Source organism: Antedon bifida, chromosome 5 (assembly GCF_963402885.1).
Source record: "Antedon bifida chromosome 5, ecAntBifi1.1, whole genome shotgun sequence".
Taxonomy (NCBI): domain Eukaryota; kingdom Metazoa; phylum Echinodermata; class Crinoidea; order Comatulida; family Antedonidae; genus Antedon; species Antedon bifida.
In genome coordinates, this window is record NC_136230.1 from 3,272,647 (window position 1) to 3,287,171 (window position 14,525).

The 14,525-nt window shown below is 33.0% G+C and overlaps 2 protein-coding genes across 2 annotated transcripts; both read left to right on the forward strand.

Moving 5' to 3' along the window:
- Positions 1-3,216: 3,216 nt before the first annotated feature.
- Positions 3,217-6,483, forward strand: LOC144842556 (uncharacterized). The gene has a single exon (XM_078699011.1). It carries the CDS (start codon positions 3,217-3,219, stop codon positions 6,481-6,483), a length of 3,267 nt encoding a protein of 1,088 aa, XP_078555137.1.
- A 27-nt stretch (positions 6,484-6,510) lies between these two features.
- Positions 6,511-10,444, forward strand: LOC144842557 (uncharacterized). Its single transcript, XM_078699012.1, has 2 exons — positions 6,511-9,040; positions 10,419-10,444. The coding sequence occupies exons 1-2, from the start codon at positions 6,511-6,513 to the stop codon at positions 10,442-10,444; spliced, it is 2,556 nt and encodes an 851-aa protein (XP_078555138.1).
- The last annotated feature ends 4,081 nt before the right edge of the window (positions 10,445-14,525 follow it).

Below are 14,525 nucleotides of genomic sequence, written 5' to 3' on the forward strand. Positions count from 1 at the left end.
AAGCTTTTTCATAAAAAACGCGCACGAATTGTCTTATTCAACGTGTTCGTATGGCGTTATTTAAACTGGAAAAGGTCTAAATTGTTTTCAAAATTACTAGGAAAGACTTGAAAAATATAATTCAAGAGAAAAAAATATGTTTTTAACGCTACGTGCGCACCGCGTGCGTAAAAAATTGCGCGCCCGTGGGAATTTTTGACATGCTCAAAATGACAAGAAACGCATAAAAAGTTGATTAGAAATTAATTTTGCGCATTTTGAAATTTTAAATGCGCGTGCGCGCGTAACTTCTTGTGAAACATGCCATTTTTAATCCGTAGAAAGTTTGCCCCTGATATGACTTAAATTTTGTCAAAGTGTCAATACTAAATGACTTTTGGTTTTTAATCTATAATCAATCATTGAAATTCATAAAATTGCGCGTAAGTCACGTTGCGCAACTATGACGTCATTCAAAAATAGGAGGTGCACAACTTCACGTAAATGCCCATATGTTGTCAAAGTTATGAAATGTTATGTTTACACATTTTAGAGAAACGCGACTCACAAAAAGGAAGGAAGGATCCAAGAATAATACAGAAAAAAAATATTGATCCCATACAATAACAAGGAGTTATCCGCTCTACCAAGCGGATAACTAATTACAATCTGAAACTATTTAGCATAACCAAGTATTACAGAGAAGTTTAAATTAATATAAAGTATTTCATCAAGCCAATATTAAGCAGAAGCTAATTTTTGTATTCAGTGAAATTGTATAATCGAATTATTGAAAAAAAGCAGACAAAAAAAAATATTGACAAAGAGAAAAGAAATTAGGACAAAAGTTAAAAATCATAGAAACAAAAGACAATATAAAGTTGAATTGTTTTTGGAATTTTTAATAATTTATTTTGTTGTAGCAAGGATTTCTTTTTTGAAGTTTGAATTGATAAAAAGAACCTAATTGTAATATTCATTGGAATTGCAGAATATATTTTAATTTAATTTGTAAACAAAGTTTATTAATTTGAAGAAATTTGTTTCTTATACAAATTTTGAATAATGGATATGGAATTCATAACAGTAGTTGGTATCTTTTTGTTGATTATCTTTACAATGATAATTTATTTGTGTAAGAATGTGAATAAAGAAGTTACAAGTAAAAAGCAGATTTTTGTCAATACAACTGGTAATGTTAATAATGGAGTTATGGATAAGACAGCAGAATTTAAAATAGTTAATGAAATCTTGGACCTACTTGATGAATGCTGTTCAACTGAGAATGTCAAAGACGAGAGAAATGATGATACAGGTAATGTCAATTGTGAATTTATGAAAGATACAACTGAATTTAAAGGAATAATTGATGATATCATAAACATATTATCTTATGGTACAGAGGTCACTTCAGAGTTTGATGATACATGCGATTTCTGTAATATTGAAGTGAAAGCAGACGACAATTGCATAACATGTGACTGTTGTAGTCAATATTTTCATGTGAAATGTGTAAGAGATGTTTTTGAAGACAAACTATGTAATTCCAGGGTAATTTGGATTTGTTCAATGTGTGGGAATAGTAATTTTGTTGATAACATGTTGGGTGAAATAGGTATTCCCTGTCATTTCAATAGATATACGATTCTAGAACCTGATGAATCTGTCACTGCAGACTTTCCAGAATTAACGAAAAATAAAGAAAAACGTAATAATGCCAAATTAAAATGTCAACAAACAGGAAGTGAAGATTTACTTGGTAGTGATTGGATGAGGGTAAGATCAAAGAAAAGAACCGACAACAGAAAAAAAAGATGTAAAAACAGAGGAAATAAGAAAAGGAGAAAGCGGGTTATAAATGGTATAGAACCAGGTGTAAAATATATTGGCAAAGGTGTAAAAGATTTCTATGAAAGACGAAATAATAACAAAATGGAATGGAATATGAATACAACTTACAGAGAATACAACAAAGAAAATGCTAAAACGAATGTATTGGGAAATTCACAAACAATAATTGACGACAGTGGTAGGCCTACGTGTGATGTTTTGAAAAATACAAAAGTAACAAACGGAATACAACAACAATCAGGTGGTGGTTCGAAACGTTTACGAAATAACAAGGGTCGTTTTGTCAAAACTAAGAAGATTGATAACAAAAAATCACAAGGTAATGTGGACCTGAATTTAAAGAATGATTGCGATACTATGGAACGGATTGGCGAAGATATTATTTTAAAGAACATGGGTAATAATGACAATTCAGAAATGAAAACTGACGAGGATTTTAAAATGAAATGTACTGTAGAAAACGACAACACAGTGACTGACGATGTGAAAGCACAAAATAATAGCAAAATGAATGAAAGAATTAGAATATTTGATAGTAATGGTACAGATCATAAAAATCAAACATGTGCAAGTTGTGAATTTGAGGAAAGTGATGTATTGATAATTGATGACGGATGCAAAAAAGCAGTGACTGAAAAAATTAGGTCCCATACTAAACCTAAATGTGACCAACATACTATCGATGTGGATATTGAAGTTTTAACAAAAAATAATTTTTCGGAAGAATTGATAATCGATGATGTACCAAAACAAAAAAATACACGAAAAAGGCAGAAAACACAATCAATAAATGAATTACAAGTATATAATAGTAATGAAAATATAACTGTAGCACAGGGTAATTTTAATCAAGGGAATTATAGATTTGGCTTTGCACGTGGTAAACAGTGTGTTGCAAATAGTCTTGTAGCTATTCTTTATTCTACAAAGAGGAATGGAAATGAATTTTACACCAAAGACCTTGATACAATATTGACTCTTGGAAACGAGTTGTACTGTTACATTCAGAAAGATTCCACTATGCACGAGGACCTTTTGATGATTTCAGAACTGCCGAAAGAATTGGATATTTTGGATAACACATTCGTAATATCTCCCAAAGAATCAGTGTTTGGCATAATAGATGGGAATCTCGAATTTATGGCTGAATATGGAGCCCTATCATTAAAGCAAGCTGTTGAACAAGAATTACACCAACATGATGCATTTTTTATGAATTTCAACAGAAGCACATTTTCTATTATCAAACGTGTAAATGGATTTCTTATATTTGATCCACATGCAAGAGATTGATTTGGTTGTGTTAGTGAACATGGAAAGAGTATTTTACTTTACAGTGCATCTTGGCAAGGTGTGTACGAATATTGTATAAGATTAGCAAGGTCAATGAACTGTAATTTACATGACACCGAGTTTGAACTGACTGGTGTAAATATTGAAAATAAGTCTATGATTTTATGTTCCGCTTCTGTGCTTGATAATAATTGTGAACAAAGCAACTTGGGAAATGTCGATGTTGATGAACCTAGTACGTCTTATCAGCATAAATGTAGTACAAGATTACCAGACAAGAATATTGGTTCTAAAGTTAAAGGCCAAAAACATAATAAAGAAGGTCATGTCTCATCAAGTAATGGATGGCAAAGTGATAGTGATATTGAAATTGTTAATGTTCAATATGGAAAAAGACCTGACGAGAATTTTAAATTTGTCCCGATCTTAGAAGAAGAAAAGAAAAACATTTGTAATAAAGTAGGCATTCATTGTGAACATACCGATAGGAATTGTGGTAATAACAGAGCTAGTCAGATTGGACATCCTCTTCAAATTACGAATATTACAGGTGATGGTAATTGTTTTTATCGTGCAATTTCATACATTATTTCTGGGACTGAAGATAATCATTTACTCTTAAGAAAAGCAATTACTAATCATTTATTGGAGACTGATGACTTATTTATTAATACATTTAGTCACGAATATAGATCAGTTAAGGAATATGTGTTTAAAAAAAGAGTAATGGATAATGGAACGTGGGCATCCAATACTGAAATAAGTGCAATGGCAAACTTGCTTAATACAGATATTTATTCATTCAATGATCAACTTTTTACTTGGCAATTGTTTTCTGCTAAAAAGCCAGGAAGAATAGACGATGTTACAACTGACAATGGTATATATATTTTGTACACAATGAATGTGCATTTTAATGTAGTGGAATCTGTCGATGTCAGTCAAAATAATGTTCAGAAAACAACAGGACAAGTTGATATGGATGTGACATCGCACAATAAACTATCAAATACAGGGGCGATTTTTTTGGTAAAGAATTCTACAACAAAGAAACGAAAGCAAAAGGGAAAAGAAACTTACGACACATTTGAAGATATAGAACCAAAACACAAACAGAGTAAAACTGTTGAAAGACCTGGTTTAGAAAGCAGAGTAAAAATATTGAGCGGAAAACGAAAACAATCTTATAGAAATAGAAAAGAAAGAGCAAAGAATCGACAGAGAATTAAACGGCAAAGAGAAAAAAAAAATACTCCAGAAGAAACAAATGAAATCAGAAACAAATATCAAAGTGATTCTGTATACAGAGAAGAAAAGAAACGTAAAGTAAAAGAGGCACAAAAAATAAGATATGATGATGATGATTACAAATTCCAAAAAAGAAAGGAAAACAGAGAAAGACAATACAAAATGTATAGATGTGAACCTGAATATAATGTTAAGGTACGAAATAAAGCTAGACATAACTACAACATTAATTTGGATTACCGAACAACCAAAAAAGAAGCATTGAAGAATTTATACAACAATGATACAATGTTTAGACATAAAACTATACAAAATAATAAACAAATAAATAAGGAAAGGTATCACAATGATCCAAAATTTCGACAAAATTTGAAGCAAAAATTAGCAGAAAAGTATTGTAATAATACACAATTCAGAGAAAACCTTATCCAAAAATTGACAGAGAAGTATCGGAATAATTTGAAGTTTCGACAAAACCGTAGGCAGAAATTGGCAGAGAAGTATCGGAATAATTTGAAATTTAGACAAAACTGTAAGCAGAAATTGGCAGAAAAGTATCGGAGTAATTTGAAATTTAGAAAAAAATGCAAAGACAAATTGGCAGAAAAGTATCGGAGAAATTTGAAATTTAGACAAAACTGTAAACTAAAATTAGCAGAGAAATATCGAGGTAATGCAAAATTCCGTCAAAGATGTAAGCAAAAGTGTAAGCAACGATTTACAGAAAAGTATCATGGTGATAAAGGGTTCCGAAAAAAAATCATGAAGAAAAACATGAAGAATCGGGAAAAAATCAAAATAAAAAACACCAATTTTGAGTTTGTTTTAGAAAACTTCAGGGAAACAGTTTCTCGTGGTCCTGAATATGTTTGTTGCGTTTGCTTTAAAATGTTATTCAAAGATCAAGTTATGAAGTGCACCAAATCTAAGTACAAAAATAATGCTTGTATAAATGAAAAGTATTTGCATATTTGCAACAATGAATGTAATAAACCTTGTCAATTTATCGAATCACCAAGATGTCGTTTATGGATTTGTTTTACATGCCACAGGAAATTGTTAAACGGGAAAGTCCCTGCAGAAGCCAATTCAAACAATTTACAACTACACGATATTCCTCCTGAGCTTAGGTGTTTAAATAATTTAGAGCAGCATTTGATTGGATTGAACATTCCTTTTATGAAATTAATGAATTTACCTAAAGGTGGACAGCATGGAATACATGGACCTGTTGTATGTGTACCTTCAAATACTATTGAAACTGTAAAAATACTGCCTAGACCACAGGTTGATGATCAATTAATATCTGTAAAATTGAAGCGAAAGTTGTCTTACAAAGGTTATTACAAATATAAATTTGTTAACACTTCCAATGTTATTCAAGCTCTTAGATATCTACAAGATCATAACAAGTGCTATTTTGATATAGCTATTAATGAAGAATGGCACAATTATTTATCTGAAAAAAACATCGAAAATACAAATACTAATGTAGATGAAAATCAAACATGTATAGAAAATAATGAAGAAGAAGAAGAAGAAATAGAAGACCGATTATGTGGTGCTACCTTTGATACAAGTCTTCAACCTGTTGACAGGCGACAAAATTTGGTTGATGAATATTTTAATGACATAATTTGTTGTGCACCATGTGAAAATAATAGTCCTATTGCATTGTTAAGTAATAAAAGCAATGAAGCAAAATCATTTCCAGTGTTATTTCCAACAGGCCAACCAACATTCCATGATACGAGAGATGTTAAAATAACACTTGGACGTTATTTTCACAATAGATTAATGCATATAGAAAACAGGTTTGCACAAAATACAGAATTCATATTTTATGCTCAATCTTTATATGAACTTCAACAAATTTTATCAAGTATTTCCATTGCATTGCGAAAAGGGTCAAGTAAAAAGGATGATTTTAGCAAAGTTACTGTATCCGATTTAAAAAATGTTACCAAAATTCAGGAGATTTTAAAGTCTGATAAAGGTTATAAATTTTTAAAACAAATTCGTGGAACTCCACCGTACTGGCAAGCTACACAAAAAGATATAATAGCAATGGTTAGACAGATTGGAAAGCCAACATTCTTTCTTTCATTCTGAAGTGCTGACTTCCGTTGGAAAGAAATAATGACGACATTGTTAAATCAGTCAGGAGACCAAAGAAACATTGAAGAATTGGAATGGGCAGATAAATGTAATTTGTTGAAATCAAATCCAGTGACTGTTGCCAGAATGTTTGACAAACGCCTTCATACTTTTTTGAAAAATGTAATTTTGTCTGAAGCACAGCCTATTGGTAAAGTCATAGATTATTTTTACCGAATTGAATTTCAAATGAGAGGAAGTCCACATGTTCATATGTTAGTATGGGTTGAAAATGCTCCTATTTTTGGTACAGATAAAGATAACAAAGTTATTCATTTTGTTGATAAATATATTTCTTGTGCTGTGCCATGTGAAACTGTAGATCCTGAACTGAATGAAATTGTTAAAAGTGTGCAAATTCACAGTAAAAGACATTCTAAATCATGTAAAAAAAAGGGAACAAATTGCAGATTTAACTTCCCCAGACAACCTTCTGGAAATACATTTGTTATGAGACCTAAAATTGTGGATAAAGACAGTGATGATAATGATGACCATAAACAAGCAATGGAGCTATTAACCTCAGTAAAAGATGCTGTGACTAATGAAGAAACATATAAAAACGCAATAGAACTTTTCCAAAGTTTAGGTATTACACAGAGTGCATTTGAGAAAGCAAATAATTGTGTAGCTACTGAGGAAAAGATTATTATAAAGAGAAACCCTCAAGATGTGTGGGTAAATCAATATAATCCTTCCTTATTGAGAGCATGGAATGCTAATATGGATATTCAGTATATTACAAATGTATATGCATGTATTATTTACGTTATAGGATATATGTCGAAATCTGAACGGGAAATGGGTTTACTATTATCTCATGCAGCATCAGAAGTGAAAGAAGGCAATGAAGATGCTAGGCAAAGTTTGAGAAAACTTGGTAATGTTTATATGAATAATCGAGAAGTGTCTGCACAAGAAAGTATTTATCGTGTTTGTAGTTTAAGATTAAAAGAATGTTCAAGGAAAGTTGAATTTATCCCAGTAGGACCTAATCCTGTTAGAATGAGTTTACCACTAAGTGTAATTAAAAACAAAGCAGATGATGATGTAAGTGCATGGTTGCCAAATAAGATAGACAAATATAAAGCTCGACCTAATAGTTCTGAATTTAATAAAATGTGCCTTGCAAAATTTTGTTCAGAATATAGAATATTGAGTTCATCAGAAATGAAAGGAAAAAAAGAAAAAAAGAATGTTTTTCAGTTAAAAAAACAGTTGGGATTCATCCAAAAAAGAACACGAACTAGTAATGCTATAGTAAGATACCCTCGATTTCCAATCGATGCAACACCTGAGAAATATTTTTTGAGTATACTTCAGTTATTTCTACCATTTCGAAAAGATGAACAGTTAAAACCTCCAAATTTTGAAACCTATGAACAATTTCATGAGAAAGGATGTGTGAAATTATGTGGTTGTCAATTACAAACAGTAAAGTCAATAGTTCATGGAAACATGGAACAATATGAAAAAAGCGCTGATGATGTTGAAGAAGCACAGGAATTTTTATCAAAAGTTGGACCACAAGAAGATGCATGGAGCCTATTATGTCCAGAAAGCGAAAAAGAAAGGTTAGACAACCCAAAGCCCAATGTAGACGTTGATGATGAAGAAAATGAATTTTTCATTCCTGATTTTGGACTTCAAAAAAATCATACATCTAAAGTAGAGTCTAATTCAATTAATATTCCAAGACCAGAATTGAACAAAATGATTCGATCTTTAAATGAAAAACAACAACATATATTTTATAAGACAAGACAATGGTGTTTGGACAAAGTTAATGGTAAAAAACCTGAAGCAATTTACACTTTTATAACGGGAGGCGCTGGCACAGGGAAAAGTCATTTGGTAAATTGTATTTATAATGAAGCGACACGTATTCTTGGAAAAATTATGGAAAATCCCGATGATTTGTCAATATTAAAATTAGCTCCTACAGGAATCGCAGCATATAACATTAAAGGCCAAACAATTCATAGCGCTTTGTCTATCCCGATTAATATTTCACTTCCGTATCAACCACTTGGAGAAGAAAAAATAAGTGCACTTCGTAATCAGTTGCGTCAGTTGCAAATTGTTATTATAGATGAAATATCAATGGTAAATCAAAGGTTACTTTGGTATATCCACGGACGATTAAGGCAAATAAAGCAAGTACGCAACGATAGTCCATTTGGTAACATTTCAGTAATTGCTGTTGGTGATTTTTATCAGTTACCCCCAGTGATGGGCAGTTCGTTATATAAGGACACATTGGAAAGTTCACTGTGGGTAGATAACTTTAAGCAAGTACAGTTAGACCAAATCATGAGGCAAAAAGAAGATAAAGAATTTGCTTTATTGTTGAACAAATTGCGTACAAAAGAAAAACATGATTGTTTGTCTGATAACGATTTATTAGTTCTGAAATCACGTGAAACAGGTGAAGAATGTGAAAATGCTGTTCATATTTACCCACGCAACAAACAAGTTGATGAATGGAATAAAAAAATGTTGCACAAAACTTGTACAGACTGTCAAAAATCCAATATTTTATATTCGAGTGGCCATACGATGACGTCACAATGTCCGGTTAGCCATATCGATTTATGATCCGATATCTACAACTCATCAACTTTCAGAATATGTAAAAAAAAGAAAAGTTCATCATGTAGTTTAGAATCTATGACTGTTTAAAAAAAGGCATAATTTTCACGACTTTTTGAACTTTTTCATCAAAAACGCGCGCAATTTATCCAATTCGACGTGCTCGTATGACGTGATTTTAAGTCGAAATTGTTTAAAAAGTTGGTAAAATTACTAGAAAAAGCTGGAAAAACATAAATCACGCATAAACAAATAATTTTAGAGCTACGTGCGCACCGCGCGCGCAAAAATACGCGCGAGCGTGGGAATTTTTGAAATGCTCAAAATGACATGAAACGCGTAGAAAGTTGATTAGAAATTGATTTTACGCATTTTGAAATTTTAAACGCGCGTGCGCGCGTAACTTTCTGTAAAACATGCCATTTTTAATCCATAGAAAGTTTGCGCTTGATATAACTTAAATTTTCACCAAGTTTCAATAAAAAATGATATTTGGTTTTTTATCTATGATCAATCATTGAAATTCATAAAATCGCGCGTAAGTCATGTTGCGCAACTCTAAAATCATAAAACGAAGTTTCTTGCACATCTAAAGTTAGAGGTCAATCTTCTGACAAAGTTATATAATCTTATGTTGACAAGTATTAGAGATACGCTGCGAACAAAATTCCGGGAAAGAAAGAAGAATAAAGAAAAAAAAAAAAAAAACTAGATTTGAACTCGTCACTACGGACGAGTTAGGTTATCCGCAGCGCAAAATAGTCCATGGGATTTAGCTAAAAAATGACCCTTTTCTCACACAAATTGCAAGAAAAGGTTTTTTTGATGAAATGTGTTCTTTAGACCCTACTGAACACATTTATCAACGTTAGGACGTTTTTCGACAACGGGAAGTAGCCTAATTTGCATAATTCAAAATGGCGGCCATTTTCTATAATTACTCTATATCTTGAAAACCGCTAGTCACAGATAATTAATTATGGTGTCAAAATGTTTAAAATATATGTTTTTATATTCACTTTAATGAAACTTTTTGTCCAAAAATCAATGGAAGTGCTATTTTTGACATTTTGACCTTTGACCTGGATTTATCATATCTCCTTAACCACTAATCGCAGAGACACAAAATAGGGCTCAAATTGTTCAGAAGCTATACTTTCATATTTATTATAATGACATGTTTTTACACAAAATGGTTGATTCTACAGCTGTTGACCTTTGAACTATTAATTAAATAAAATTCCATAACTCTGAAAATATTGGTCTTATGAAATTATTTTTTGTTTTAAATTGTACAGACCATGTAAGTTTCTATCTAGTCTAATGACACATTTTGCACAAGAATGACCGATAGTACGGTTATTGACCTTTGAACTATATTTGAACAAGATTTGAACCCAGTAAAACCTTTCTATCTACATACATCCTACATTAGGTGATGTGATTTGGCCCTCTATAGTTTAAAAAAGTTTTCCATCATTATGAACAGATAAGATATTTAATTAACTGCCATCAATATGATGGATTATGATTATATAGATTAAAAAACCAAATAGGAACAGATACAATATTTGATAATTAACTGCCATCAATATGATGGATTATGATTACTGTATATAGATTAAAAAACGATATATGAACAGATACGATATTTGATAATTAACTGCCATCAATATGATGGATTATGATTATATAGATTAAAAAACCAAATAGGAACAGATACGATATTTGATAATTATCTGCCATCAATATGATGGATTATGATTATATAGATTAAAATCAAAATAGAAACAGATACGATATTTGATAATTATCTGCCATCAATATGATGGATTATGACTATATAGATTTAAACACGGAACAGGTAATCTACATTCGAGACTCATCCTCATCAAAAATCTCAACATTGATGCAGTTTCCATCCTGACATTCCTCACAGAAATCCGTACAGAATAAACCATTCTTCTTGCAAGAGCATCGCTGTGTGTCGCAAAATCCTTTACACCTACACCTAATAATGGACATTAAAGTTTCAGGTGCTGGTTTCTGATCCATCATTTTTGGTAATAGTTGACCCTCCACTATCTTCCATCCCCAGTCTGTTGGATTTAGATGATTATTATCTAGCCAGATTTGTGTCTGATAATAAACACGATATGAGTGGTACTTTGCAGCATTGCTTGTTGGAGGAAGTTTTTTTACATCAATACCTTTGAGACTCTTAACAACTTTGGATTTAAATTTTCTGATCCGAAGTTCATCTAGTGATTGACTGGATTTGTCACTGGCGTACATGAATATAATAGCCTTTTCACCCGCCTCCTGTATTTCTGCATGTGTAGATGATTTTGAAATGAAAGGCACAGCATAATCACAAATGGATTTCTTCTTTAGTACCACTCCCTTGCCAATTGAGTAAAGACTTGATGTTGTGTCACATCCGCATAGGGCATGCAGGAACGGTAGGCATCTGCACATATCTTTGCCAAGTGTGGCTGCCAGTTCTAAAATGTTCCAATTCGGATGCTTATTGTTGTGCTTTTCTGAGATCATATGTATTGCTTTGCTGTTAGCCTTCATGTGACAACAGAGGAGTACAAGTATATCTGTGTCCTCAGCGATGACATGAGTGACATGTGTCATTGCCATTTTTACTGCTTCTTTAACAATCAACAGATCAGCATCACCTTTTGCATGTTTTGAAAGAATATTAGAGTTGTTCAGTGTTTCTGAAAGTAGATTAATGAAGGCTTGCTTGTTTTTTTTGTTGGCCAAAAAAGACTGCTTTTCTAACTTGAAGTGATGGTGTGGTTTTACTTGAACATCTGGTGATATAGTAATACCTTTTGACCGTTTCTTATGAGTTGATTCTTTTGTGGAAACTTCGTTCTCATATCCGTCAAACACAACAATTGAGTAAGGGTACTTCTTCACTTTGTTGACATATTTTAATGCAATCTCGCCATATGTTTCTCCCTTTTCCCATTGTATACGTCTAATTAATGATCCACCATCAAACACTGTACATTCTGCATCATCCGCCATCACGTCTCTAGCTGAAGATTGGTACTTGGAGATTGCATCTAACAATTGTGGCTTATCAGCATTCCGTGGAATGCCACTACTGGTGAATAAAGAAGGTGGATACACAGACAGTTCGTGACACATGAGTTCTTCTATGTGTATGTTTGTATTGTTAGCTATTACAAGTAAACGCTGGAATAAAGCCTGAGGATCAACTTCTATTTCAATGCCGTCAGCAACAATCTTTTGGCCCATGGTCTTTATCTGGTCCTTCTTTCTGAAAACAAACGTTGATGAAGCGTTACCAACCATCTTCTTGAGAATTACATTACCGATGTCTTTGGCATGATGAGCATTTGACTGTGGTGCTGTTATACCTGTAACAATGTTATAAAGATATTCGTTTTCGTCAAACGGGCTGTAATCTTGCAAGTATTCATGGATCTTATTTGTATCCTCTGTATCTTGTTTCCTTCTGGACATTCCAAGATCTTTGTTGGTGCTGGTTCTTTGAGAATTGTTTATTTCAAGTGATATCTGTGCGAATATTGGCATAGATTGTAACCATCGGGTACGCTGACTTTCATCCATTCCTCGTCCATGAGTGAGACCTCCTGCTGATTTTATGGATTTCATAAGCACTTGCTCAATGATGAGGTCGGACGCCAAACCAGCCCAGTATTTATCTGACCGCCTTATAAAGAAATTGCCATTTTCAACGAGTCGATTGTATAATTGATGATTTGAGTGTTTAAGTTCCGAGATATCTTGCAAGAATAAATGTGACGATTTTGCATAGTTGTTATGCCCGGATGCAGCAAAGAATGGTATCATGTCCTGTAGTGCTTTAAAATATATCATTGGTTGGCTAGTTCGACTCGCTCTAATTGATGACCTGATGATGTCCACCATCTCCATATACTGTATCCAGAGTTTTCCATTAGGCATCTTCTGTAGTTTCTGCTTGATGTTCTTGATTTTATCAATAACTATCATTAGATCAGGATCATTAACATCCAATACAGATTCAGAACACTCAATTACTTCATCATAAATTTGAAGAACCTTCTGAACAGCAATATGGGTACTCTCATCTTCTTCAGCCTTTTTCAGTACACATGCGTTCAAGGCAGCATCTACCAGTAAATGGCCACGTATAGCCCTTTCATAAGCTTTTCCTGCTAACATGTGACTGACTGTGTTGACACCATATACAATCTCAAGAAGTGCGCGTAACCCACTTCCTTTCATGCAATTTCCAATACTACCGAGAAAACTCATTGCAGTATGGAAAGGGCCAAGTATAAGAAAGATGTTTCCAAGGCAGTCTTCCTTACTAATGATGTGCCTAGCCTTTAGCCACAATGGCTGATCAAAAGTAATCACAGGAGTAATTTTGTTCTTTGTGCATAGATCATTTACATATGTTAATGTCGTATAAACACATGACATGTTTGTTGGATCCAAATCCACCATTGGTAAAAAATGGAATGATGCTTTGCCTGGATTTGCACGTGGTGTTGTTGCAAGTTCCATATAGCCTGACCATCCTGGTCTATTAACTTTGATTGGATATGCTACTTTCCAAAGTATGTCAAGATTCTTTCTTTCGTCTTCAGTGTTTATCGTTTGTAATGTTTTGTACATCAACTGTTCACCAATCTTCCCCAGTCTTCTATATTTCACAATATCAACGCTTTTTGGTTTAACCTTCAAAAATTGAGAATTCCTCACCACACATCGATTAAATGGCAGAGGTGGAGTGATAGAAGCCATAATGCCCATCCCATGGTAGGATTCCTTACCGTTTATTGTAATTAAGTTGTGGTCAACATTATCGGCAATAAAGTGGCAAAATCGATCACCTATACATTCTAATTGGTCTTTGTTTTGGTATGAGGCGCACGCTTTAAACATCTTAACTTCGTCGTATGACATACAAAATCCTCTGCAACTCAAGTCATCAACAAGATCGCTGGATCCATATTTCCAATGCACATGCATCGCCAAAGCAAACTGCATTGGAGCAATGATACCTCTTGGTCTAACTTGCTGCATGATGCATTGGCCAATAGCTGAAACCTTTAAGTTGTTTTCCATTTTCTTTTCTCCAAAGGTTTCATTAAGAAACATTCTTAGTGACTCTGGTAGATACTGCAGATTTTTGTTGACGTCACCAATCCCTACAATTTCTGGATAGACTTTATGGTTTTCCACTATTGACTTGATGTCACACTTGATAAGTGCAGCTGCCGTTAATAATATGCTTTTCTTTTTGTCTTCATCATTGATTTTCTCTTTATAAAATTTATCAAGAATTCGAGAAACACTCTGTATAACGGTAATGACATTCTTACACTTAATATTGCTTATCATCAAGC

What these genes read in the sequence shown, in the direction of transcription:
- LOC144842556 (XM_078699011.1), top strand. Translation starts at nt 3,217, where the DNA reads ATGAACTGTAATTTACATGACACCGAGTTTGAACTGACTGGTGTAAAT.
- LOC144842557 (XM_078699012.1), top strand. Translation starts at nt 6,511, where the DNA reads ATGACGACATTGTTAAATCAGTCAGGAGACCAAAGAAACATTGAAGAA. An exon ending in AAAAATGTTGCACAAAACTT is followed by an intron (nt 9,041 to 10,418) that starts GTACAGACTGTC and finishes TAAATTGTACAG; the next exon opens with ACCATGTAAGTTTCTATCTA.